General features: G+C 66.0%; 1 protein-coding gene across 1 annotated transcript in view; it reads left to right on the top strand.

The window, feature by feature from the left end:
• The window catches only part of PTP4A3 (protein tyrosine phosphatase 4A3), a 31,807-nt gene extending 11,320 nt beyond the window's left edge, over positions 1-20,487 (top strand). Inside the window, exons 2-6 of the mRNA XM_070476919.1 lie at positions 13,388-14,329; positions 16,150-16,242; positions 17,317-17,447; positions 17,989-18,063; positions 19,811-20,487. Coding sequence (XP_070333020.1) covers positions 14,225-14,329; positions 16,150-16,242; positions 17,317-17,447; positions 17,989-18,063; positions 19,811-19,928 — 522 coding nt within the window. The 5' untranslated portion in view covers positions 13,388-14,224 and the 3' untranslated portion in view covers positions 19,929-20,487. The remainder of the gene's footprint in view (positions 1-13,387; positions 14,330-16,149; positions 16,243-17,316; positions 17,448-17,988; positions 18,064-19,810) is intronic.
• The last annotated feature ends 2,266 nt before the right edge of the window (positions 20,488-22,753 follow it).

Here is a 22,753-nt window from a genome sequence, read left to right as displayed (position 1 = left end):
GGGGTGCGCCGAGCTCCCCGCACCTGGGGCCTTCCTGCTGCCTGCTCGGGCTGGGCATCCGGCCTCGGCTGTTCTCGTGGCAGGGAACGCCTGCATCCAGGAGCTAATCCTGCCACCCTCAGATCACTGTCACCCTGGCATGGCCCAGGTGGGGACACGGGGGGAGGGGAGGAGTACGTGCTTGGCCCTCGCCCTCGCTGCAGTGACCGCCAGCGTGGCCTGCCCGCCGCGCTCCTCCAAGCCTTGCCTGGAGTCTTCATTGTCCACTCTCACAGACAGGGCTCAGAGAGATGCTCCCAGACACACAGGTGAGCAGGAGTGGGGGGGACCAGGCCCAGAGGCTCTCGGACCCTTGCGGCTGGGGCCCTCCTCTGGCCTCGCCTGCTATTGCCAAGGTGGGTTCTGGGAGGCGCCTTGTTGCTAGTGCCTGGCTTTGGAGACATTCTGGAAATGCGCTGCTGACTGCCCCCCTTCAGATTGCCTTGTGTGTAGAGAAATGAGGGCTCTGAGACACCCTGCGGGAAGAAGTCCCCTCAAGTGTCCAAGGAACCCACTGGGGGAATCAGGACCCTGAATGTGGACCCTCCCGGGGATCCCAGAGTACCGTCAGAGACCCCGTGGGCGCCCAGCGCAGTGTGAGCATCTGGGGACTCAGGCAAGGCTGCTCAGGAGGGGTGCGTCCTTCCAGGCCCAGGAGAACAGCCAGCAGCAGCTCCATGCGGGATGAGCTTCCAGGAAACCCGTTTCACCCATGAACAAACTGAGGCACAGCGAAGCTGAGGGGTGTGCCCAGCGGCACACCGCTCGCAGTGGGGGAGCCAGGATGGGAACTGGGGCGGGCTCCCAAGCTTGAGCGCTGCTGGAGGGGCAGGCTCTGTGGACAGAAGCCTGGGTCTGGGGCCGTGAGAGGGAGCCGTCCCCTTCCCCTCGCCCACGGAGGACCCGCCTGGCCTGGGGGTTCAAGTGAGGCTGTCCCTCAAAGTCTCACGTCCTCTCTGGGCCCCAGGTTCCCACTGGTCAGACGATCATCGGTCATGGGGGTGGTGGTGACCCGCATGAGGCAGGCAGAGCCCCAGGCTGGAGGCTGTGTGTGGTAAGGGGCAGTGCTGGCGTTTCTGTGGGTGTGCCCGGGTGGGCAGGGGGTGCCTGTGTGGGCACAGGGGGTTCCCGCCACAGTCAAGGCCTCCCCTGTGCACTAGGGTTGGAGCTGCTGGAGAGCGGAGAGCAGAGCCCCCGTATGCTGCTGGCAGTTGTGGTTCTTTGTGTGGCCAAGGGCCCAGCACAGGGATTCGTGGCCGAGAAGGTCCGGAACCACCCGATGGGACCAATGTGACCCTGACATGCTGATGATGCCAATGGGCTTTTTGAAAGGGGGCAGTGTGGGGTCCCCTGGCAGGACCCCCGCCCCAGGTAGTGGCTGCGCGTCACAGGGCTGGGACCCGCCTCGGCCGCCCCTCTTGCGCTGGCTCTTTGGGGGCACTGGGGGGCTGTGTCTCGCTGCCAGGCAGGCCCAGAAATAGCCATGACCTTCTGCACCCAGCTTGGCAGCGCCCGGGCTGAGAGGCCTACGTGCGCCTGGCTGAGTCCTTGCAGGGCGGCTGGGCTGGTTATTTTGGACGTGGCCTCCCGAGGCCAGGTCAGTGCTCTTTCCCGCGGTTCCTGCAGGCCCCTCTGACGTGCGTCCACCAGGGCTTTGGCCAGTGGCCCCGGCCACCTCCGCGATCTCGCGCCCCTTTCCTGCCCGCCTGACCCCCAGCGGCCTTGCGCTCCGGGCACAGGGCGGGGGTGGGGTGGGGGGACTGGGTAGGCTCCAGGAGGCCTTGTCACTCGGACAAGATGTCACCCGGACATCTGCGGAGGCTGGGCCTCAGTTTCCCCTCTGGGGCCTGTTTGGAGGAGAAAATACACAGAAGTGCCCACCCTGGGCTGGCCGGGAATGCTGGCTCAGCCCCTCAGAGCTGCCCTGCGAGGCCTGAGCCTCGGTTTCCTCATCCAGGCGATGGGGAGCCGGGTGTCTTCCAGTGCCAGTTTGGGGATGGATGTGGGAGGGCCCAGCGACAAGGGCCCTGTGAGGGGCCAGTACGTGGAGGGGGCCTCCGGCCCTCTCCCCTTTTATGGGGTTGGACCCTGGGCCCAGGGTTGGGATGTGCGTGGGAGGTAAGAGGAGGGGTGAGCTGGGGGTGGCTGAGGGTGGCCTGGGGGTTCCGGGGGTCCCCTGGACCTGGGCTCAGCTGGGCCACAGTCTCCTGTCTTGTGACCCAGGCAGGGGGTCCTGCTCTGGGCAGGCTCCTGGGTGTGGGGCTGGACAGCAGTGGCCATCACACCCTGATGCTCCAAGGTCCACTTGCCCCTGGGCCCCCAAGCTCCCTGGCACCCTGCCGCCAGGGTCCTGCAGGAGGAGGGGCCAGCTCGGCTCCCCGCCTCCCTGGTGGGTGTAGAGGGCTCGGGTGGGCACAGGGGACTGGCGACCCCGCCTGAGGGTGCTGGGGCGGAGCCGACCCTGCTCCCCCTTGGGAACGGGGTGCCCTGGAGTGGCAGGAGGGGGTGCCTGCCAGGTGCTGGCTGCTTCTCACAGCCCCTCTCCTCTGCTCAGGCTCTCCTGCCCACCCTCAGGGACCCTGTCCCCTCACTGTCCCCAGGAGTTAGCCATAGCCACTTCCCCATGGAGAGGGGCTGGGGGCCATCGCCCAGCTTGACCAGGATCCATCCGGCAAGGTGGGCTTCGCTGGAACCCAACTATCGTGTGTGCACCCCACCCCTGCCCAGCGGGCCACATGACCGCTCTGTGGGCACTTACGGAGTGCAGTTCTGCTTTCTCATCCTGCGCCTTGCTGCTGGCTCAGAAGGCCCAGAGAGGGGAGGAGATGGGCCCAGGGCACCCAGCGGCCAGGGGAGGAGGACTTCCACGCCCTGGGCACTCGTGCAGGCCTTGTCCCCTTGCCAGCTGAGGACCCCTGTGGGGTCTCCAGTTGATCCTGGCGGGCGAGGGTTTGGCGGGCAGCCTCCTCTTGGGCAGTGAGGACTGTTAGGCCACATGGACCGTCTGTGAGGCCCCAGCTCCCACCCCTCTTCTCTGAGGCCCCAGCGTGGGAGCCCAGGTCCCTCTGCCTGTTGAGGGTCCTGGCGATGTGCTCGTGAAGCAGGAGGGGCTGGGGCTCTGCCTGGGGAGTGCTCAGCTATCGGGAGGCCAGGATCAGGGGCCTCCTCGGGGCCTCTGTGTTCCTGGCAGGGGCTTGAGCTGGCGGGGGGCGCTGGTGGGGGGGGCGGGTTCGAGGGCCTCTCAGGGGCTGTTAGCGTCAAGTGGATCCGTGAAACTCTGTGCCCTTCCCGGAGGCCAGGCCCATTCTGGGCATTGGCCTTTAGGGGCCTTGGAGATGGGGTGGCATGGTGCCAGGAGTCGGTGCCAGCCCCACGGGGCCCAGGAGGAGCGTGCCAGGGGCTGTGGGTGCAGGTCTAACTCTGAGCGCGGGGCAGGCTTGAAGCTCTGTTCCTCCTGTCTAGAATCCCAGCGTGATGGGCCCTGCATCCCAGATAACCAGATCCCTGCCCCGCCCCTGGGGCTGGGGGCTCTCCAAGCAGAGAGCCTGGGGGCCTGGCAGGGCCTACAGAGCACCGCTCCCAGCCGCCCTGGTCAGCCCAGCTGCCTGTGTGAATACAGATGCCAGGGTCCCCAGGGGGTGGGAGGCCTGGGCTCAGAATGGTGGACACCCCATGTCTGTGTGGGGGACCCTGGCAGTGTCAGGCCAGAGGGCTGGGGTTTGCTGAAGAGGGCTTCGGGGGTTGGCTGAGGCCCTGGGTAGTCACGATGGGCTGAATCTGGGTGACAGGCCGTTGGGGAAGGGCCTCCGTCTGGGGTGGTGGCCGGGGGGGACCAGCGGGGACCTAGCGATGGGGCAGGGAGGGGGAGGTTGTGGGCGGCCGAATGCGTGGCAGAGGGTGGGAGCTGGCCCCATTGCGCACCGGGTGGGGTGTAAGCAGGGCATGGCCTCCCTCTGCCCCCAGGAAGTACAGGCCTGGGGGCTGGGTGAGCCTGAAATACATACCCCACCCCGGCCCTGTAGGTTCCACCCCTCCTGAAGTCACCATGACTGGGGCAACATCCTGGTGGGGGAGGGGCGAATGACCCTGACCCTGGGAAGCAGGAACAGCCCTTCCCCCACGGGCGGGGGTTCCCACTTCCTTAGTGCTTTTGTGGGCCCCGGCTCCCAGGCCTGGGTGGGTGGGCTAACCTGCCTGTTAGCTTTCTTCCCCACTTCCTTGTGGAGGAAACAGGACAGGAGGAGGAACTGAACAGTGAGCTCAGAGCGGGGCTCTGGGCAAAACTGGCTGCCCCCTTGAGTAGGCTGGGGGCTTCCCGGGGGACTTCTTAGGTGGGGGGCAGACTGCAGAGGGCTGGGCTGTTTCTCTGGAGGTGCAGTGAGCTCCCCTCTGCAAGGAAAGGGCCCCGGGAGCCCCTTTCCAGCCCACAGCAGGCAGTGGGGAGACAGACCAGAGACCTGGGGAGCCCCCAGGCTGTGTCTCGGAGCGCCCACCCTGCCAGCCCTAGGCGCCGGCTGGGCCTCTGACCCCTCCCCGCCGGCTCTGCTGCCGCCCACCTGCCCCGCCTGTCCCCTTCAGCTCTGACTGCCAGCGGTTACAGGGCCCTGGGGACTGTCCTGCCCCCAGTGGGCCCCAGAGCCCGGCCCACGGGGGAGGGGCTCTCCTGCCCTCTTCCCGAGACCGGGGTGCCCGCTGTGACCTCCAGCTTGTGTCCTGGCCACCGCCCCCCTGCCGCTGCCGCCCCGCTCAGCCGCCGGGACTGCCCTGGGAGCCCGGGTCCTTCCGGGGCTGCCCCTGCCTGAGCCCCCGCCTCCTGGGCTGGCGGGCGGTCCCAGGGCCTTTGACGTGGGGAGGGCGGGGAGGGCGGGAGGCCAGGCCGGGGATAAAGCTGGGCTGGGGGCGCGGCCTCTGCAGGCCTGCAGGACTCAGGACGCGGGACAGTGAGTGAGTGTCTGTGGGCTCCCTGCAGGCTCAGGTGGGTGGGGACTGGGATGGGGACACCGTGGGGGCAGAGCCCAAGACAGCACAGGGCCCTGGGGTCCCCAGGCCTTCTTGATCATGCTTGTGGCTCAGCTGGGAGCCTCAGTGGTTTCCTCTGTCAAATGGGGTGAGGGGGCCTTCTTCCTGAGCCCAAACTGGACACTCTCCTTCCAGGCTCTGTGATACTGCTGTGCTCCCTGGCCCTCTGGGGTGTGGGATCCCTGCCTCAGTGGCACAGGGCGAGGGTGACCGGGACCGCTGGTCACACAGTCAGCGGTGGGACAGGGTCGCAGTGCAGAGCAGGGCCCTAGGGCCAGCAGGGGGCTGTCCAGCCTGGTTCTTCTGCCCCTTGGGTAGTGACCGAGACCCCCTGCAGCCATGTCCTCTCTTGTTAGACAAGGGTCACGACACAGTGACCACATGGATGGTCATGTGTCACCATGCTGGGGAGTGAAAGGAGGTGGCAGTCCTTGCCAGCCGGGGGGTCACCTAGTCAGCAGGTGCCTTAGGGGGTGCTCTGGGGCTGGCGACAGCCAGCGCATCTGTGGTTGGTATGGCTATTAATGTAGATTGGGACTCTGAGCCTCACAGTGACCAGCTGGGCCTCATCCAGCCACCTTGTACCAAACGGATCAGGGAGGCGGAACCCCCAGCCAGGAAGTGAGGACCTCCTGGCCTTTGACTCCAGCTATCTTAGGGCTTCGTCAGAAAGCAGGTTCTCGACAAGCGAGAACTACCATCATTCATGTGTATTGTTAACGAGTAGCAGCTTAGACTGTCAGCCAGTATTATTTTGGGTTTTAGTAACCCCCTGAGGGGTTGGTGCTAATTGTGTTGAGCCCGAGAGCTGCTGGGCTCCGAGTTGAGGACCTGGAGCTGGGAGGCTGACACCGATGCTTGCTGCTGGGCCACTGTTGTGGCTGCACTGAAGGCCTTGTCTGCGTTAGCACGCCCCTGGGCCCGGGCTCCGAACTGTGAGGTTTCCATGGCTCACTGGGGCGGAGAGAAGGAACCCGGGTCTCAAACAGCTCTGCTCTGTGTCTCCATCTGGCTCCGTGTGGAACGGGGCACTCGGTCTTCCGCCTCAGGCGGGGGGTGTGCAGGCTGAGGGTGATGGTGATGGCGGTGGTGAAAAGGTCCTGGAGTGGCAAGCAGAGAGACAGGGCACGCTCTTCTCGCGGGGTTCAGCGGGGTCTGATGCGTCCCCTCTCGGGGACCCGTGCAGTGCGTGTGCGTCCTGAGTCTGCCCAAAGGCCACGTCCTCTGAGAGGCCTCGTGTTTACCCCCTTACCCCCCACCAGTGTCCTTTCTAACTCAGTCCATTGCCTGGTTGTGTGTCCTGCCACCGACCCCCACCCCACCTGGGGTCGTGGAGGTTTGCTCACCCTGACCCCCAGTGCCCACCCCTGGAGGCGAGGGGGGAGTTGCAGGGGGGTGATGCTCCCCCGGCAGGAGCCAGGGGAGGGGCGGCTGGGCTGCTGGCCGGTGTGGTCCATGTGGGACCTGGTAGCCGGTGACAGGTGGCACTGTGAAAATGCCACATTCTAACCCTGCAGGTGACAGCCTGGGAAACTGAGGCACCAGGGGAGTGAGGTCTCTGTGCGGTGACTCCAGATTCAGCAATGCCGCCTGCACAGGGTTGGGGGTGGGCACTCCTAGCCCCTCTGGGCAGCCACAATATTATCCAGCCCACCTGTGCTGGGCAGTCAGGGGGGTGGCTTCTCAGGGTGGGGGCTGGGGTGCAGAGGGGTGGCCAGATGCCCCATCAGGGCAGGGCTGGGGCAGGAGAGGGCAGGGCAGGCTTTTTGCATCTACTGGTGACTTCTCCCCATGTGTCCCCCAGCTCAGCCCAGCACCCGGCAGTGGAGGAAGATGCTCAGTGAACATTTGTGAATCAGATGAATGAATGAATGAATGAACAGATGCTGGCTCCCCTGTCCCCCTTGGAGGAGTCCTGAGGTCAGGGGTGGGAGCAGGGGAGGCTGCAGTTAGGACCCGGGGGGCAGACTGGGCTCAGAGCCAGGGCTGAGGCCTCAGGTGGGGGGAGGGGGTCCTGGACAGTGACGGGTGAGTGGTGGGGCTTCGAGCAGAGGCAGGCAGTCCCAGGGGTGCAGTCCCCCCTCGTTCTGGACGCCGGGGTGAGCTGCGGCCAGCGTGTCACCGTGTGACGGCACAGCCAGCCTGCCTGGGCAGCTGGAGCCACCCCTTCCATGTGCCACTGACCCTGCATGTGCCGCCAGCCGTGAGCTGCCAGCAGGAAGAGCTGACAGGATGTAGGAGGGGGGCTGGCTCCGGTGGGGGCCCCTGCCGTGGGGGGCAAAGGTGACACCTGTAGAGCTCCTGGCAGTCCTGCTCCCCCCACTGCCCTGTTTCCTTGGAGCTGCTGCCTGGTGGCCACAGAGGCCCCGTTTTCCAGCCATTAGTGCCCACGGGCCCTCGTCCCGGCCGGGCAGGGCTTGTCATACCTTTTTCTGATGAGGAGCCGGGACCCCAGGGGCAGGTGGTCGCAGACAGCGTCGGGCTCAACCCCAGACCCCTTGGGCAGATTGGCCCTCTGTCTGTCCTCTGCCCTCTCCTCTCGTGCTGGGTCCTTCAAGGGAGGGTCCAGGCCCCACATGGTGAGGCCAGGCCAGCTGAGGCCAAGGTGGGGAGGGCCAGGGCCCTGGGAGCCCGGCTGTGCCTCACCCAGGTGAGGGGTGCCTGTCCGGTGGTGCCATTGAGACCAGGGAGGCTTCGGGTGGGCCTGGTGGACTCGGGTGGCCACGGGGTTCAGAAGACCCGAGGTGCCTGGTCTGGCTCACTTGGCTGCCTGCTCTGTGCCCACCACTGGTGACGGCCAGGCCGGGGCCCAGCAGCCTCGCCCACACCCACCCGCCTGCCCATGGAGGTGGCAGTTACGGCTCCTGAGTCCGCAGTGGCGCTGTGGCCCACCCGGGCCGTGCTGGTGGCTAATGGTATGTAGGTGCCGGCCACTTGGGTTGGCAAGCATGCACCACGCCCATGAGGCACCATTGAACCTGGTGTGGTGAGGGCGGCCCCGTGCAGCGTCTAGGGATAGTATGTTTGCAGCCCTCTTCTCATCCCCAGATCCTGGCAGAGAACAGGTGCCTTCCCTGGGTGGAAATTCAAGCCTGCTCCTAACAGCTCCGCTTCCAGGTCAGAGCCTGGGCGCCTCTTGACCGGCTTGGAGCTGGCACCACTGGAAAGTGGTTTCCCTTCCTGGCAGTGTCACCACTTACAGAGGAGGTCTCAAGCTCCAGAGAGAGCAAGTGAGAGCCCCAGGTCACACAGGGAGTCAGGGCAGCTGCTTGAGCCCTGATGATGAGCTTCCAGACGTGAGCTGCATGCCTGTCGCCCTCCCCGGCCAGCTCTTCCAGGGAGCCTTCCCTGAACACCCGATCCTCCAATTCTGCCCTCCACAGCGCCTGCTGTGCTGGCTTATTCTGCTTTGCAGGGTGCCTCCTTCTGGGCCCATGCAGGAGGCCCTAGAGGGGGATGGATGCATAACTTGGGGACCTGCCCAGCATGGAAGGTGCCACCAAATAGCAGTGAGCCCCCCATCACCAGAGGTGTGCAAGCTGGTGATGAGATGGTGCGGGTGACCTCTGAGGTTCCTCTGGACTTCAGGGGCTGCGATCCCGTGATGGTTTCTGGATGTTGCCCAGATCTGGAGCTCTGCCCAGGACGTTGGGTCATTTGTTCCTTCCACAAGTGGGGGGCCTCCTGGTGCCAGGCCCTGCGCGGAGGGAGCGGGTGGAGTTGAGCCCCTCCTTCAGGACACATGTTCCTCAGGGGGTGGGGAAACTGCTCTGAAGGGCCTGTGGCTGTAGGGAGGGCAGGCAGCCCAACTTGGTCGGTGAGGGGGCTGGACCCTCGGTGCTGTGGGCACAGGGGCAGGGGGCTCTGGGGAGACTCCTCAGGGGTGGGTGTGGGCTTGGCCTATTGGGTCCCCTCCCCGCCCCCAAGCAGCATGTGGATTCGGGCTTGACTGGGAGGATTCCAGGAACGGCTCCTGCCCTGATAAAAATAGACTTCTCCGAAGGGCTTGGGATGGTGCCAGGCCAGCAGGTGCCCCCCAGGCCTGGCCAGAGTGGGTGCCCCCAGTGAGGGGGGCAGGGGTGCTGGTTTGCGGGCTGAGCAGCTTGGTGGGCTCTGGGTCCTGGGTGCAGGTCCACAAAGCTGATGGGACCTCTCAGCTTGTATGGATGGGGATGCAGCATGATGTGGTGGGAGAGCAGCTTGCCCAGGGGTCCTGTCTCCAGAGGGTCAGGGTCTCCGGGGGTCAGCAAAACTCAGCCCGACTTTGGTTCCTCTGCTTGTTGGCTGTGTGACTCGGGTTAAGTCCCTCGACCCCTCTGAGCTGCTATTTTATTAATACAGTGTGACCGATGGGCTTTACTCAAGGCATGCAGTGTCCAGCACAGTGTCTGAGGGGACAAACTCTCAGGAAGCTGTCAAGATGGGAGACTGGTGGGGCCCTGAGTGCTCAGAGCTGGCCTTTAGGGAGAGGCTGCTGGAAGCTGGGACCCAAGAGCACTGGAGTGGGTGTCCTTGGCCAAGCCCACCTTGGCTCTGGGTGGAGGAGCCCTCACCCCAGGGCTCCTGAGCTGGTGGGCAGGGCCCTGGCGTGGCTCGGGTGGGGCTCTGCCTGGTGGGTGGGGGAGCGCGGGTCCCCAGGCCTGGCTGACACTCTGGGTATGTGTGTGGGGAGAGCCTGGGACCCGGCCCTGCTCTGGGCTGGGCCCCTGGCCAGTTCCTCCCACCCCGCCCATGAGGCGCTGACCGATGATTGCAGGGGCCAGGCTGGCTGGCTGGGAGCTGGGCTCGGAGCCGGGTTCCCAGCAAGGCAAGGCCTCTGGGGACCCTGTGTGCTGGGGGTTCTACCCACCCTGCTCCACTCCCTTCCGTGGGCCCCCGGGCTGGTTGGGGCAGGTACATGGTTGCCTGTGGTGCCCGGTTGCGTGCTCTCGGGGCTCAGAGTCTGGGGAGCGCGTGTGTTCCTGAGCTGGTGCTTCTAGGAGGTGAAGCCAGCACCCTGCTGGGGTTCAGGCCTGGGCCCAGGGGAGGGTTTCCCATCACAGAGGGCCTCCTGGGGGAGGGGGCATCTGCACTGAGCACTGGAGGATGAGCGGGAGATGGAGACCTTCTTGGGGGAAGGCTGCTTCCTCGAGTGTCCCTCTGCCTCAGTTTCCCCACCGGCATCCTGGGCGGTTGGGGGGAGGGAGTGATGGCAGCACCCCCAGGGGTGTGTCGAGGGTTCGGTGAGGGACAACAGTGTCTGGCACACAGTAGGTGCTCAGGAAGTAGAGAGGCCCTGGGGTTTGAGGCTGGAGAGCTGGGCAGGGCTCAGGGCAGGGCCAGACCAGGTGCCGGTCACCATCTCCATCCTGTGGGCGTCAGCTTCTGGAGCCCACCTGGGCCACGGGGCACCCTCCTTTCCATTCCCAAAAGGAAGTTCGCCCTCCGGACCTGCACCGAGGTCCCCGCCAGGGCTCTGGCTCCAGCTGAGCTTCTCCGGACCTGGGGCAGCGCCCACTCCCTGCTGGGGGAGCCGCTGGAGGGTTCAGGGCACGGTGGGAGGAAGGCGGAGTGCGCGGGCAGCGCCCCCGCCCGTTTCCCCTTCCTCCGCCGGTGCTTCCTCTCCCGGACCGGCCCTCTTTGTTTGCCCCGGCGTGCGGGATGGCCTGTGGTTATATTTAGGCGGCAGGTGTGGGAGTCACTACCAGCCGGGTCGCCCGCTGGTCACGGCCACGCCGCCCACGTGACGCCCGGGCGCTATAAATAGCCCCCCCGCAGCCCGGCCGCCGAGCGTCCGCGGGGAGGCCGGCGTGCCCCGCGCACTGAGTCTCGGCCGCCGCGCCCCGGCCCTGCCCGGCCCCGCGCGAATGGAGGCGGCGGCAGGACGCCTGCCTGCCGGTGAGCCGGGCCGAGAGGGCGGGGGGCGACCCTGGAGGACCCCAGCCCCGCCCCGGGAGGGAGCCGCGCCTTCGGAACGAGCCCCTCCTGCACTGGCACTACGGTGGGGAGGGCGCGCTGTGGGACAGGGGGTCGCCGCCCACGGCCCCACCCGCGCCCTCCCGGCCCGGTCCTGCGCACGGTGCTCCCACGCACCCCCTCCTTAGCTCTCCTGGGACCCCCATGAGCCCTGGCCCTGCAGCCTTCCCCCATGTCGGACGGGGTCCCGGGTCCACGGAGGCTGGCGCTCTCTCGAAGCCCTCTGGAGTCAAACTCCAGCTGTCAGTCAGCTGTGCCGCCGGGAATGAGCGTCGGGGACTTGCGGCTGGGAACTCCCACGGGGAGCTCTTCCCGGGCGGCCTGGTCAGGGCCCTGGAAAGTCCCCCAGCCCGCCCTGGCCTGTTTACTCATCTGCGAGCAGGGGCCAGGCCGGGGCCTCTCCTTAATGGCTCTGGAAAGGAGGACTGTCAGGGATGTAGCAGAGCTCAGAGCCTGCGTGCAGGGCGACTGGGGCCCCAGGACGGCCGCGTGGGGCCGGTGGTGGGAAGGCCAGAGGGAGGGGCCTCCGGCTTCCAGGAGGGCGCCTGTGTCATGGCGTGGGGGTGGGCCAGGGGGTACTGGCTGGTGGACTGGGGTTAGCCCTGGCTGGGGGCCTGCTCGGTGACCTCAAGCTGAGGGTGGTGTGGTTCGGAGGAGGCGGGGGGCGGGGGGCTCTGCCCCAGGGGGAGGCCGCAGGCCTGGTTGAGCACTGTGGGACAGCCTGGGGGCAGCAAGGGGGGTTGCACTCTTTTCCTTTCACCGGGGGGGTGGGGGCCCTAGATGTTGAGGAGACAAGTAGGGTGTCTGGCCAGACCCCAGCCCAGCTGGGCAGTGATCTTGGTCCAGGCTCAGCCCAGACCCTGCCCCCTGCCCCCTGCCCCCAGCCAGCCTGATCCAGGGCCCCTGCCTGTACGGTGACAGGTTTCACATGGGCAGGACTGTGGGGTGGCCCTCCAGGGAAGCTGGCAGGAGAGCCAGGCCGTCTGCCCTTGCCCCGGGGTCTCCCCAGATGTCCAGCAGCTGCGGGTGGGGAGGCGGCGGGTCGGGCCCTCGGGAGAGGCCTGTTGTCCTGTGGCTTCCCTGGGCCCCTTCCCTCCCTTCCCTCTGTAAACATGCACACACAGGGACCTCCCGCAGCCCCAGGAGGGCAGGTTTCCATGTGCTGCTCAGGGAGCCTGGCGCCTGGCGCTTTCCTCGCCTGCACTCCGAGCAGAAGACTGCTCGGGGATGGTGCATGGTCCCTTCTCCCTGCCTTTGACCCCCTCCCTGGGGACCCACGTATAACCTTCCTGGACTGGGCAAGGGGCAGAGCGTGAGCCTGGAGCAGCCGTGGAGCCTCCCGCCGCTCCCACCCCGCCGTGTCCGGGTTCCAGCTGCAGGCCCGGTCGGCACCCGGGCTGAGGCTCCAGGGTCCCAGCCGGTCTGGTGGGCAGCTGGGGAAGAGGGTGCTGGGCGGGGCAGAGGTAAGAGGTATTGGGTGGGTAGATGGAGGACCTGCCTGATAAGCAGGTGTGGGTTCTGTCAGCAGGGCCAGGCTGAGCCCAGTGGCTGGAGGGGCCCTGGGGACATCCTTTCTGGCCCCTCATTTTGCAGATGGGGAAACTGAGGCTAGTGACGTGCTCAAGGTCTCCCAGCCTGTCTGTGGGGATGGGAGTGGGGCACGTTGCTTCTGCTGGGGCCCCTGGCCCTGGCCTTTTGGGGCCTAGAGAGGGAGAGACAGGCCTGCAGGTGCTTGATGGCCCTCTCTGGGGCCTGGCAGTGTCCCCCCTTGAGGCCCTGTCATGGTGGGACCCCACTCCCGGCCACCTGTGCTGTTGCCACCTTGGCAAGCGCCTGGCGGCCGGCCCTGGCCCCGGCCCATAGGCTCCTGCGGGTTGTCCCTGCTTCTTTGGGCTCCTGTGGGGCCGTGGCTTGTTTGCTTCCATCGTGTGGCCAGCCCTGTGGGCGAGTGGTGGACAGCGGCCCAGGGCAGAGGCTGACCAGAGCCTCCAGTTACCACGGGGGAGCCCTTGAGAGACGTGTAAGGTGGCTCGTGTCTGTGGGGGGTGCTGCCACGCTGCCCTAACCCTCCACTGTGCTCTGTCACCTTGGCCTCCGTTCCAGAGCCCCTTCCCCCGAGGACCGGGGCTACTGCAGGGTGACCTGGGCTCAGAGACGCCGCAGAGGCCAGAATTCCGCGGAGGAGGGGCCTGTCTGGTGGCGGGGGCGGGGCATCGTGGAGGGGCTTCGGGGGGTGGCTCTGTCACCACAAATGCCTTGAAATCATGTGTTGGGGTTCAGCACCCTCGTGGTTTCCCTGAGAGGGAAACCGAGGTCCGGTGAGGGAGGGGCACGGGCCGGGACCCCCTTTCATTGCCTTCTCCCCCCTCCCCAGACGCTGCCTGCCGCTGACTAGCCTGGGATTTATGGAGAGGCCCTTGGGGGGCAGCCCTGAGTACTGCCGCGCCCAGCATCTGCGCCGCGCCCGCTGCTGAGGCCCCCGCACCTCCGGCCTCACCATTGCCCTCGCCCGCCCATGGCCCCTGCCGCCTGGCCCGGGGCTGGCTCTGCGGCCTGAGCCCACCGCCCCCCTCCAGGACTCGCTGTACCCCAATGGGGTAACGTGACGGAGGCCTCGCGTCACCGCCGCCCACTGTCCCCCTGTGGCCGCTGCCTGCCACCCCCACCCCACGGCGGCCCCATTGGTTCAGTTTCAAGTTTGTTCTTCCTTGAATCCTTGGGGGTCTGGGGTCTTGGAGCAGAGGTGGCCGTCTAGCTGTCCACCGATGCCGAGGGGGCATCCCCGGCGACAGGCGCAGTGCCGGCCACGGCTTCGGCAGCCCTATTCACTTTGGGCTTTTTAAAGTTTTCTTTGCTGAGTTTTTTTGGTGGTTGTTGTTTTTACTTTTGCCCCCTAGTAATTCTCCAGCTCTGAGAGGCCGGAGCTTGGACTTGGCCTGCTTTACTTCTGGGGGCACTCTTTTGTTCTTTTTGTCTTGTAAAGGGTTGGGTTTTCTTTTTTTAATCATCCACCCGTGATCCGGGCAGCATCCTCCCCCCACCCAAGTATTTGCACAATATTTGTGCGGGGCCCGGGGGGGCAGGATTTTTTTTTTTTTTTAAAGCATTTCTCTCTCTCGGACAAGCGCAGGGATCTCGTGCTCCTTGGGTTCTTGGGGGTGGTGGGCCCTTCTTGCGTTCACGTCCCCAGCCCCGTCTGCGGGCAGCAGCCATGGCGCGGATGAACCGGCCGGCCCCCGTGGAGGTCAGCTACAAGAACATGCGCTTCCTCATTACGCACAACCCCACCAACGCCACCCTCAGCAGCTTCATCGAGGTGAGTATCCAACACGTCTGGTGGCAAGGCTGGGGGCCTCCGTGTGAGAGGAGAGCGTGGGATGACAGGCCCCCCCTGGGAGAAGCACATGAGAGTGCGTGTGGGGCTGGGAGTGCTGAGATGTGTGGAGGTAGGAGACGAGACGGGCCTGTGGCCGGTGCAGTCCCGAGCCCTTTGCTGGCTGTCTGGCCTCTGTACAGAGGGTGAGCAGGAGAAGGGGGTGGTGGTCGCCCCAGGGGAGGATCAGCTGCTTAAACAGCCTGGAGAAAGCAGGGTGGGGACCGGGCATGAAGACCAGCTCCACAACCAGCCCAGGCCGCAGGAAGCCCATGGGCTCCAGGGGCTCCTTGCGTTGGAACTGGGCTGGGAGCTCCCGGCACAGGTGTCTGTGTGAGGAAGGGCTGGACAGGAGTCCAAGCCGGCCATGGGAGAGAGTGCCCACCATACCCCGAGAGCCAGTAGGCGAGCTGTCTGCTGCTTGTGACCCCGGCGGACGGGACCAAATGTGTTTGCAGAGCCTGCCATTCTCTGCGGGGCTCCCGAAGGAGCCTGGCGTCTGCAGCGCTCCTTGCTGTTTGCAGAGCCTGTGTCTGTGTGCTGGACCTTTCGTGGCCTCAGACCTCCAGCCGCTCCTTCTGCAACAAGAGATAGGCCCGTCTGAGTGCTCACTGTGGCTGAACAGGGGCCCGGGCACAGGAGGGCTTCACAACTGTGTACATGCTGGACTGTGGAGGGAGGCAGCGGGCACCCTGCCATCGGGAGACCTGGACTCTAGACATTGAGCTGGGGACCGTGTGGAGGAGGGCTGTCCCCCTGCATGGCCCATGATTGGGGTCAGGGCTCAGAGCAGGACCGGGGTCAGGGCTCAGAGTGTGACCGGGGTCAGGGCTCAAAGTGGAACAGGTGTCAGCACTCTGTCTGTCGTGAGGTCCGGGCCCAGCCTGGGCTGGATGGCAGCACTCTCTGCTTTAGGCCCAGAGGAATCTGCGGTGCCCCTTTGGCCCTAGAGCCCTGCACCACCCCCTGCACCGCCCCTGCTCCCTGCATTCTCAGAATAGCTCTGTGCTCTTCTCACTGTGTGGTGTCCCCGTCGCATGATGAGCAAGGTCCAGTAGCTGATTCTTCACTGCTCCTAAAATAGCTGCCGGGAGCAGGTGGGGGTGGGTGCACGTGGACCCCATGCAGCGGAGCCCCCCCACCGCAGTGTATAAATATCCCTGCGCTGGCTGTGAACTGCCTTGACCTCTCCCCGGGTAGCTTGGGGCTTCCCCGCTGGTGTGTGGGCCTGGCTCCCTCCCGGGCGCCCTCTGGGCAGGTGCCCACCCTCCTTGCCCCGAGGTGCCCCTCCCCGAGGCCCTGAAGGCCGCTGTGCAGAGTCTGGCTCTGCCCCTGGGTGGACCTGTCCCTGCCGTCTAGGCTGGGAGGCCGTTCAGAGCAGGACCACGCGGCGGCTCACGCGCAGGCCTTGTATATATATACATCCGATATATACACGCGCGTCCTCGGCCTGCCTGGGGGCGCGGGGTCTCGGTCTGCAAGCTGCTGGTGTGCTCGGGGCTCCGAGCATCCGGGAGGAGGGAGGTCATGCCGGAAGCCGGGCTCCCAGCTGTGTCTCCTCAGCGGTGATGCGGGTGGGTGGGTCGCCTGCCTGCCGCGGGGCGAGCTCAGGGACAGTCGCCCCAGAAGCATCAGGAAGAGCGGTCCCACCCTGGCAGGTCCCCGAGCCCGAAAGCCCGTGAGCCGCTGGCGATTCCCGCGGGGCCCCAGCCTTTCTGTGGGGTGCCCAGCCCAGCCCCGCCTTCCCCCTCCCTCCCTGCCAGGACCTGAAGAAGTACGGGGCCACCACTGTGGTTCGCGTGTGTGAGGTGACCTACGACAAGGCCCCGCTGGAGAAGGACGGCATCACGGTTGTGGTGAGGGCCGTGTGCGGCGGGGTGGGGGGCGGCCGGGCCCCGGGTGGGGAGGCAGGCGTGTGTGGCCTTGCTGCGTGCCCCGCCACCCTGCCGTGTTTGTGTGCAGGCTGCATCTCTAGAGCGTCGGCGCGGCCCCGGGCTCCTCTCCGTCTCGCCGCGCCCGGGGTTTGGGGCCTTGTCGCCGGGCAGCGGGTGCCTCCCGGGGGGTCGGCTGGGTGCACCTGGCGGGCCCCTGGGGAGGCTCTTCCGAGGCCGTGGGGAGGGACCCTTGGGGCGGTTTCCTTGGTCCCCGGTACTGGGGACCGGCGGCCAGGCAGCCGGCCCTGTGGGATGGGCCACGTGGTTCCCGGTGGCTTGGCCACAGCCCTGTGGGGAGGCCCCCGAGCCAGGCCACGGTGGTGAGAGGGGCTGAAGCTTTGGGGCGGAGAGGCCTGCCCCTTCCCCGCTGAGTGACCCAGGGTCCTTCCATCTAGAGCGGGGTGCCTGAAGGACGCCAGGTGAACTCTGTAACGCAGCTCGGAGCACAGGGGTCAGCGGCTTTCCCACGCCTCCCGGGCGGCAGGAAGGGGTTTGGGTTAGACGCGCAGTTGCTAGGCAGACCCGTGTCCTCCAGGGGCCCTCCAGGGTGCTGAATCTGGAGCCTGGGAACAGGACCAGATACCCGGGTGCCTGGCCTCGGTGGACACGTGGATGCACCCCTGTGCCAAGCGGTGCTGATTCTGGGGCGGCCCCTCTGCCCCGCGTGAGCGTGCTCCGCGGGAAGTGCATGGTCTCCAGCCTCAGGGCCCGGCCTGCTCTGGGCCGCTGTGCCGGGGGCTGGGACACAGGCAAGCACATGTCAGCCCCGCTCATGGACCAGACCCTTTGGGTCTGCGGGCCCAGACTGGCTCAGGCAGTCAATGGGGAGGAGCCTTGCAGGGGGGCGCGCTCTGGGGCCTGTGCCCCGAGCCTCACCCTCGGGGGGCTCCCAGCATCCTCCTTGCTTGTCGGAGTGCCCCTGGGCAGGCTGGCCTGGGTCCCGGCTCTCACCCCACCTCCAAGGTGGGGGTCCTGACGGGCTGCTGCCTTCTGCAGGACTGGCCGTTTGATGATGGGGCGCCCCCACCTGGCAAAGTGGTGGAGGACTGGCTGAGCTTGCTGAAGAACAAGTTCTGTGATGACCCCGGCAGCTGTGTGGCTGTGCACTGCGTGGCCGGCCTGGGGCGGTGAGCCAGTGGGGCAGGGCGGCTGGCTTGAACTTGGGGACCTCTTGGCCTGGCTTGCCATCGGGCATGGGTGCTGAGTCCATGTCACGTGACTTCCTTCCTGGGGGGGGCGGGGTGGAAGTCCTTCCCAAAGTCTGACCCCGCTCCCCACTGCTGTGACTGGAACTTTGTGCAGGAAGGAGCTGACAGCCCTGCCCCTCCCCAGACACAAAGACCCCACACCTGCCAGCTAGTCATGGGAATCGTGAACGGGGTTCATAACCGAGAATCAAGCTCTCATCCATGGCCAGACCTGAGCCCAGCACTTTGCTCTTCCTCCTTCAACCCTCCCACCTACACGTTAATACACGAGGAGCCTGGGGCACAGAGAGGTGACCCTGCCCACCTGAGGTCACACAGCAGGTGCAGGAGGAGCCTGTGCCCTCCATGGGGGCGGGAAGGAAACTGGGAAAGCCTGGGCCTCCCCAGGCCCCGAGGGTGAAGGTGTCAGGGAAGGGGTGGGTGCCCGGGCCTGGGTGACCTGGCCCTGCCGTCCACCCAGGGCTCCAGTCCTTGTGGCGCTGGCCCTCATCGAGAGTGGGATGAAGTACGAGGACGCCATCCAGTTCATCCGACAGTGAGTGGCTGGTGGGGAAGGACGCTGGTCGGGGCTTGGGAGTCTGGGTGCTGGGGGTCCTTATCCTTCCCTCCCTGCCCCGCAGGGGCCCAGGGCCTCACCAGGAGGTACTCCTGACCCCTGGCCCTGTGCCGTCCTCTGAGGCCTTCCCCAGTTCAGTGCAGCCTCCTGCTGTGGCCCCAGCGCACCCCTCAGGCTGCCGAGCCCTGACTGAGGACAGGTGCTGTGTGTGGTCTGCTCCCCAGACTGGGAGGAGAGGGTGAGGAGTGGCTGCACGGAGGGCCTGGCTGGTGCCCTCTCTGGGGCCCATGGCTCCTTCAGCCTGGGGTGAATCAGTCCTGCTAAGTGCAGGAGCTAGCCTATCTGAACTGCACGGGCCTATTTGAACTGCGGTGCTGAAGAACAGGCCGGCCCAAACCCATCTCTGACACAGGGAGCTGGGGCAGGCCCCTCTAAGCCTCCAGCACTCCTGATGCAGGGTGTCACTCCCCTCAGCTCTTGGGAGAGGAAGAGCCCCCAGAAGCCATCCAACCCAGCCCAGCAGTGAAAGGAGCCCCCCAGTGCCACCTGCCCCACCTGCCCCAACCCCTCCGGGACAGCCGACACCCCAGGATCTTTCAGGACTGCCCTTCTGAAGCCCTGGCCCCTGGGCGCTCTGCCCCCCATTCTCGGCCCCCATGGAGGTCTCCCAGCCTCCTCTCCTTGTGGGGAGGGGGCTCCTGTCCACGGCTGCCCCCGGGAAAGGAGCCCTGGCGGAGCAGGGTCCTGGGGTGGCAGCAGGGACAGTGGGGTGGGTGCAGAGGGCCTGAGCCCGCCCCAGCCCCCCCCATCGTGAGTGTGTATGTGCGTGTGTGTGAGACACACGCACAGTCCATGCCTGGGTGTCTTCTTGTGCTGCTCCCCCGACGACAGTTTCCAGGGCACAGCCTTCTCTCTCTCTCAGAGGCAGGCTTGTTTACCAGTCAGGTGGCCAGGCCTGCCTGTGCCCGCGGGAGCTCCGGCCTCCTCGGGACCCTGGCACTTGTGCACACACAGCGGGGGCACGGTTCCTCTCCGTGAGCCTGTGTGCAGCTCTGTGCTTTGGCACAGATCTGAGGCAGCCAGGGGGAAGGGCTAGGCCTTCACCATCACCTCTGCCCCCAGGCACCTCGCTGAGCCTGGGGTTCCCTAGTTCCAGGTCCGAGGCCTCTGACTGGGGGCTGGGCCCAACCTGGTGACTCAGAGCAGCGCAGGCTTGCTCCTCCCCGGCCCATGCATCATTGACCAGAGCCAGTCCACGGCCATGTCCGAGGTTACGGGCGGTGGGGACAGATGACCTCCGGAAGCACCTGGTGGGCAGTGCTAGGTACCCCCACACCCAGGCACCTGAGGGCCACCTCCCGCCTCCTCTCCTCTCCCTCCCAGCCAGCCGGCATGCCAGGCTCCATCCCTGTGGGCTCTGCTTTCGGGGGGTGGTACCCAGGTAAACACGGGGGCCTTGGAGGGTGGGGACCTTGGGGTTGGGGAGGTGAGGTGGTCAGCCTGGAGGAGCCATAGCCAGGTAACTTGAAGGTCAGCTGCGGTGGCTGCAGTGACTGTGATTGTGGCGGTAGGAATGGCCCGGGCAAAGGCCCAGAGGTGGGAGGGCTCTGTGGGTCACGGGGACCCGCTCCAGCCTCTCTGGCCTCTGGGGCCTGCAGCTCCAGGGCAGGGCGTGTGGCCGAGCCTGGGTCCTGCCTGACCCCTCACCCCGGTCCCGTCTGCCCAGGAAGCGGCGCGGCGCCATCAACAGCAAACAGCTCACCTACCTGGAAAAGTACCGGCCAAAGCAGAGACTGCGGTTCAAGGACCCCCACGCGCACAAGACCAAGTGCTGCATCATGTAGCTCAGGACGTGGTCGCCTGGCTGCGGGCTCAGCAGGGCTCCCGCCATGGGGCCTCCCTCTGCCCTTTGCTCCCAGCCCCCCGGGAACACTCACCACCAGCCGTCCAGCCCGCCACCCCTGCACCCTTTGCGGGTGTTTTCTGTCTCTGCCCACAGCAGCAGGTGTGTGTGTGTGTGCGTGCACACGTGTGCATGTGCGCGCACTGCCGTCTGGCCCAGCCTTCCTTCTGTCTCCATGCCCGCGTGTCTGTCTGTCTGTCTCTGTGTCTGACGTGTCTCTCTCTGTGCCCTCAGCCCTCACTGTCCCTCTGAGGTTTAATCCCCCCCCAATCCCCAACCCCCCCATGTCCCTGGCTGTCCTATAATGCCCTGCCCACACCGCCTCTGGGCAGCTCTCCTTCCTGGCCTGTTTGTTTGGGGGCTGGTGTATTTTTTAACCACTGGGCCCAGCCCCTCGTCTGCGGCCCCTCACCCTGACCTGTTCTTGGCACCTTAAGTTATTGGGTCTGGGGCAGTCAGGTGTTCCGGACACTCGAAGGCAATAAAACCAGACCCTGTGACTGCGTGTGCCTGGAGAATGGGGTGTGGGTGGCCTTGGGGGGCTGGCGGAACCCAGGGATGCTGCGGGGCCCATCCCTTCCTGCCGGCTATGCTTGGCTGCCCCCTGGTGTCCACGCTGGGTCCCTGCACTCCCTGGCTCAGGGTGGGGCCGTCCCAGATTGAACAGAGCAGGGGCTGAGGCCCAATGGGCTCTGCCCAGTTGCCCTGTTGCTGTGTTGGGGGCTGGGTCACCGGCATTACCCCCGTGCGGGACAGGATGGGTCACTTGGTAATTCTTCCGGGTCAGGTGTCCGGTGGGGTGGCTGCCCCGTCCTGCCCCCCACTAAGTGTCCTCACTTCAGTCTTAGAAGCCCAGAGAAGGGAGGGGGTGATGGTGCCCACTGGGCTTGGAGTGGAGGGACATGCCGACTCCTCACCCCGTGGCAGGGAGGGGAGGCTGGAGGGGTGGAGAGTGACCCCAGGGTTCCTGGGGTGAAAGTGTGTTGGGGGCTGGGCCTGCTGGGGGGCATGGATGTTGCCCTGCTCCGTGAGCAGCTCTCCGCTCTCACAGAGCTGGGGGCTGGCCCCTCCCTGCGTCATGTTGGCCGCGCCTTCCCCGGGTGGGATGGTAGCCCACCCACCGGGACTCAGGCCCTGTCTCCCGCCCCTGGCCTGCTATGGCCGGCCTGGCAGTCAAAGGTTGCTGCTGGTTAGTGGGCACCTCCTGTGTGCCCGGGTCTGGAGTCCTCTACCCTGCTGCTAAGGCCTCTGCTCCGTCAACTTCAGGCTTCAGCTGTCTCGGTTCCCCCGGGGGCTTGTTCAGTCACCGTCGGCTGCCGAAGCCTCTGGGTCCCGGCCTACCCAGTTCCAGGTTTTACTGAGACTAGACTTCCCAGGGGCGGGATGAACTGGGGTGAGGTCGGGGGCCGTGTAGGAGGTCCCACTGCCCACTGCCCACTGGGGAGAACCAGGGAAGCCTCCGTGTTAGGGGAGATGGCACCCCCACCCCCCAGCTGGGCTCAGGGGCCCGTCTTCCCAGCCAGGGGTTGTAGCACAAGTGGGATGGGGGGCACTCACAGGGGCCCGTGGACAAAACGGAGAGCTGTGAAAAGCCAAGCTCACGCAGAGCCCCTCCTCAAGTGGTGCCATTCAGAGACTCAGACGGTGGGCGGAGGCCCCAGCTCTGCCCAGGGTCTTTTACTCCTCTCCCTGGTCATACTGAACAGTACCAGTGAGTCTGCAGTCGCTGTATTTTTTCAATCCACTATCCAAGTTGTGGGCCTCCTGGGTGCAACTCCATGTCTGCCTCGAGGGGCTCACAGTCTATGGGGAGTGGTGGGACAGCCTGATGAGGGGTGGGGTCCTTGTTTGGCAGGCCCTCAAGGGCCGGGTCACTTGGAGTTCCCAAGGCGGGAGGTGTGGGGAGAGCTCTCTGAGAAGCTCTGCCTGGGCTGAGTGGGGAGGGCCTGGGAGGACACGTGGGGGGAAAGGCAGGGGGCAGGCTGGGCGGGGCTGGACCTCCTGCTGGAGAGTGGCCAGCTGGGGGAGGCCCTAGGGAGGACTCCGGCCGGGAGACTCCCTCAGGCGAGGAAAGGGCCCACCTGCCCATTGCACAGATGGAAAAACCAAAGCTGGGAGAGGAAGGACCTGCTGAAGCTCAGGTGGGTCTTCAGGGGCTCCCTTGGAGTCCGGGGACCTCTTCTGGACTCAACCTTCCAAGGGGTCTTGGAGGAAGGTCTTACTACCCGTTTTACAGATGGGACAGCTGAGGCTCAGAGTGTTGAGACCCTCGCCTCAGCCCATGGGGCTCATTCAGGGTGGGCCAAGCCCACTTGGAAGCTCTTACTCTGGGCCAGGCCGGTTCTGCTGCCAACCCCAGGTGCCAGCCCTGATGGGGCTCAGGAGGCTAGAGACGGGGGTGGAGGGTGACTTTGAGTCCTCTGAGCAGAGGGAGACCAGCCAAGGGACCTCTTCCCCACCATCAGCCTCCCAGTGATGACGGAGCTCTAAGCCGGAGACAGACTGAAGCCTGCGGGGGCGCCATGGTGAGTGACTCCACTCAGCCATGGGCCCCAAGGGCCATGGAGGCCTTGGGAGTGCCCACTCAGTGCCCAGGACATGGGCGGGCTGTGGCTCGGGCTCCGGTCACCGGGAAGCCGCCTGGTGGCCACAAGTGGGGGTCCCTGCCCAGACTTCACAGTCTGTCTCTGGGGAACACACCGTTTGCGCCCACCCCCTGGCCTGCCAGTGTCTCCGGGGGGCCCATGGGATGGTGGGCACGGAGCG

This window comes from Odocoileus virginianus, chromosome 15 (genome assembly GCF_023699985.2).
Source record: "Odocoileus virginianus isolate 20LAN1187 ecotype Illinois chromosome 15, Ovbor_1.2, whole genome shotgun sequence".
Taxonomy (NCBI): domain Eukaryota; kingdom Metazoa; phylum Chordata; class Mammalia; order Artiodactyla; family Cervidae; genus Odocoileus; species Odocoileus virginianus.
This window is presented reverse-complemented; position numbering and strand designations above follow the sequence as displayed.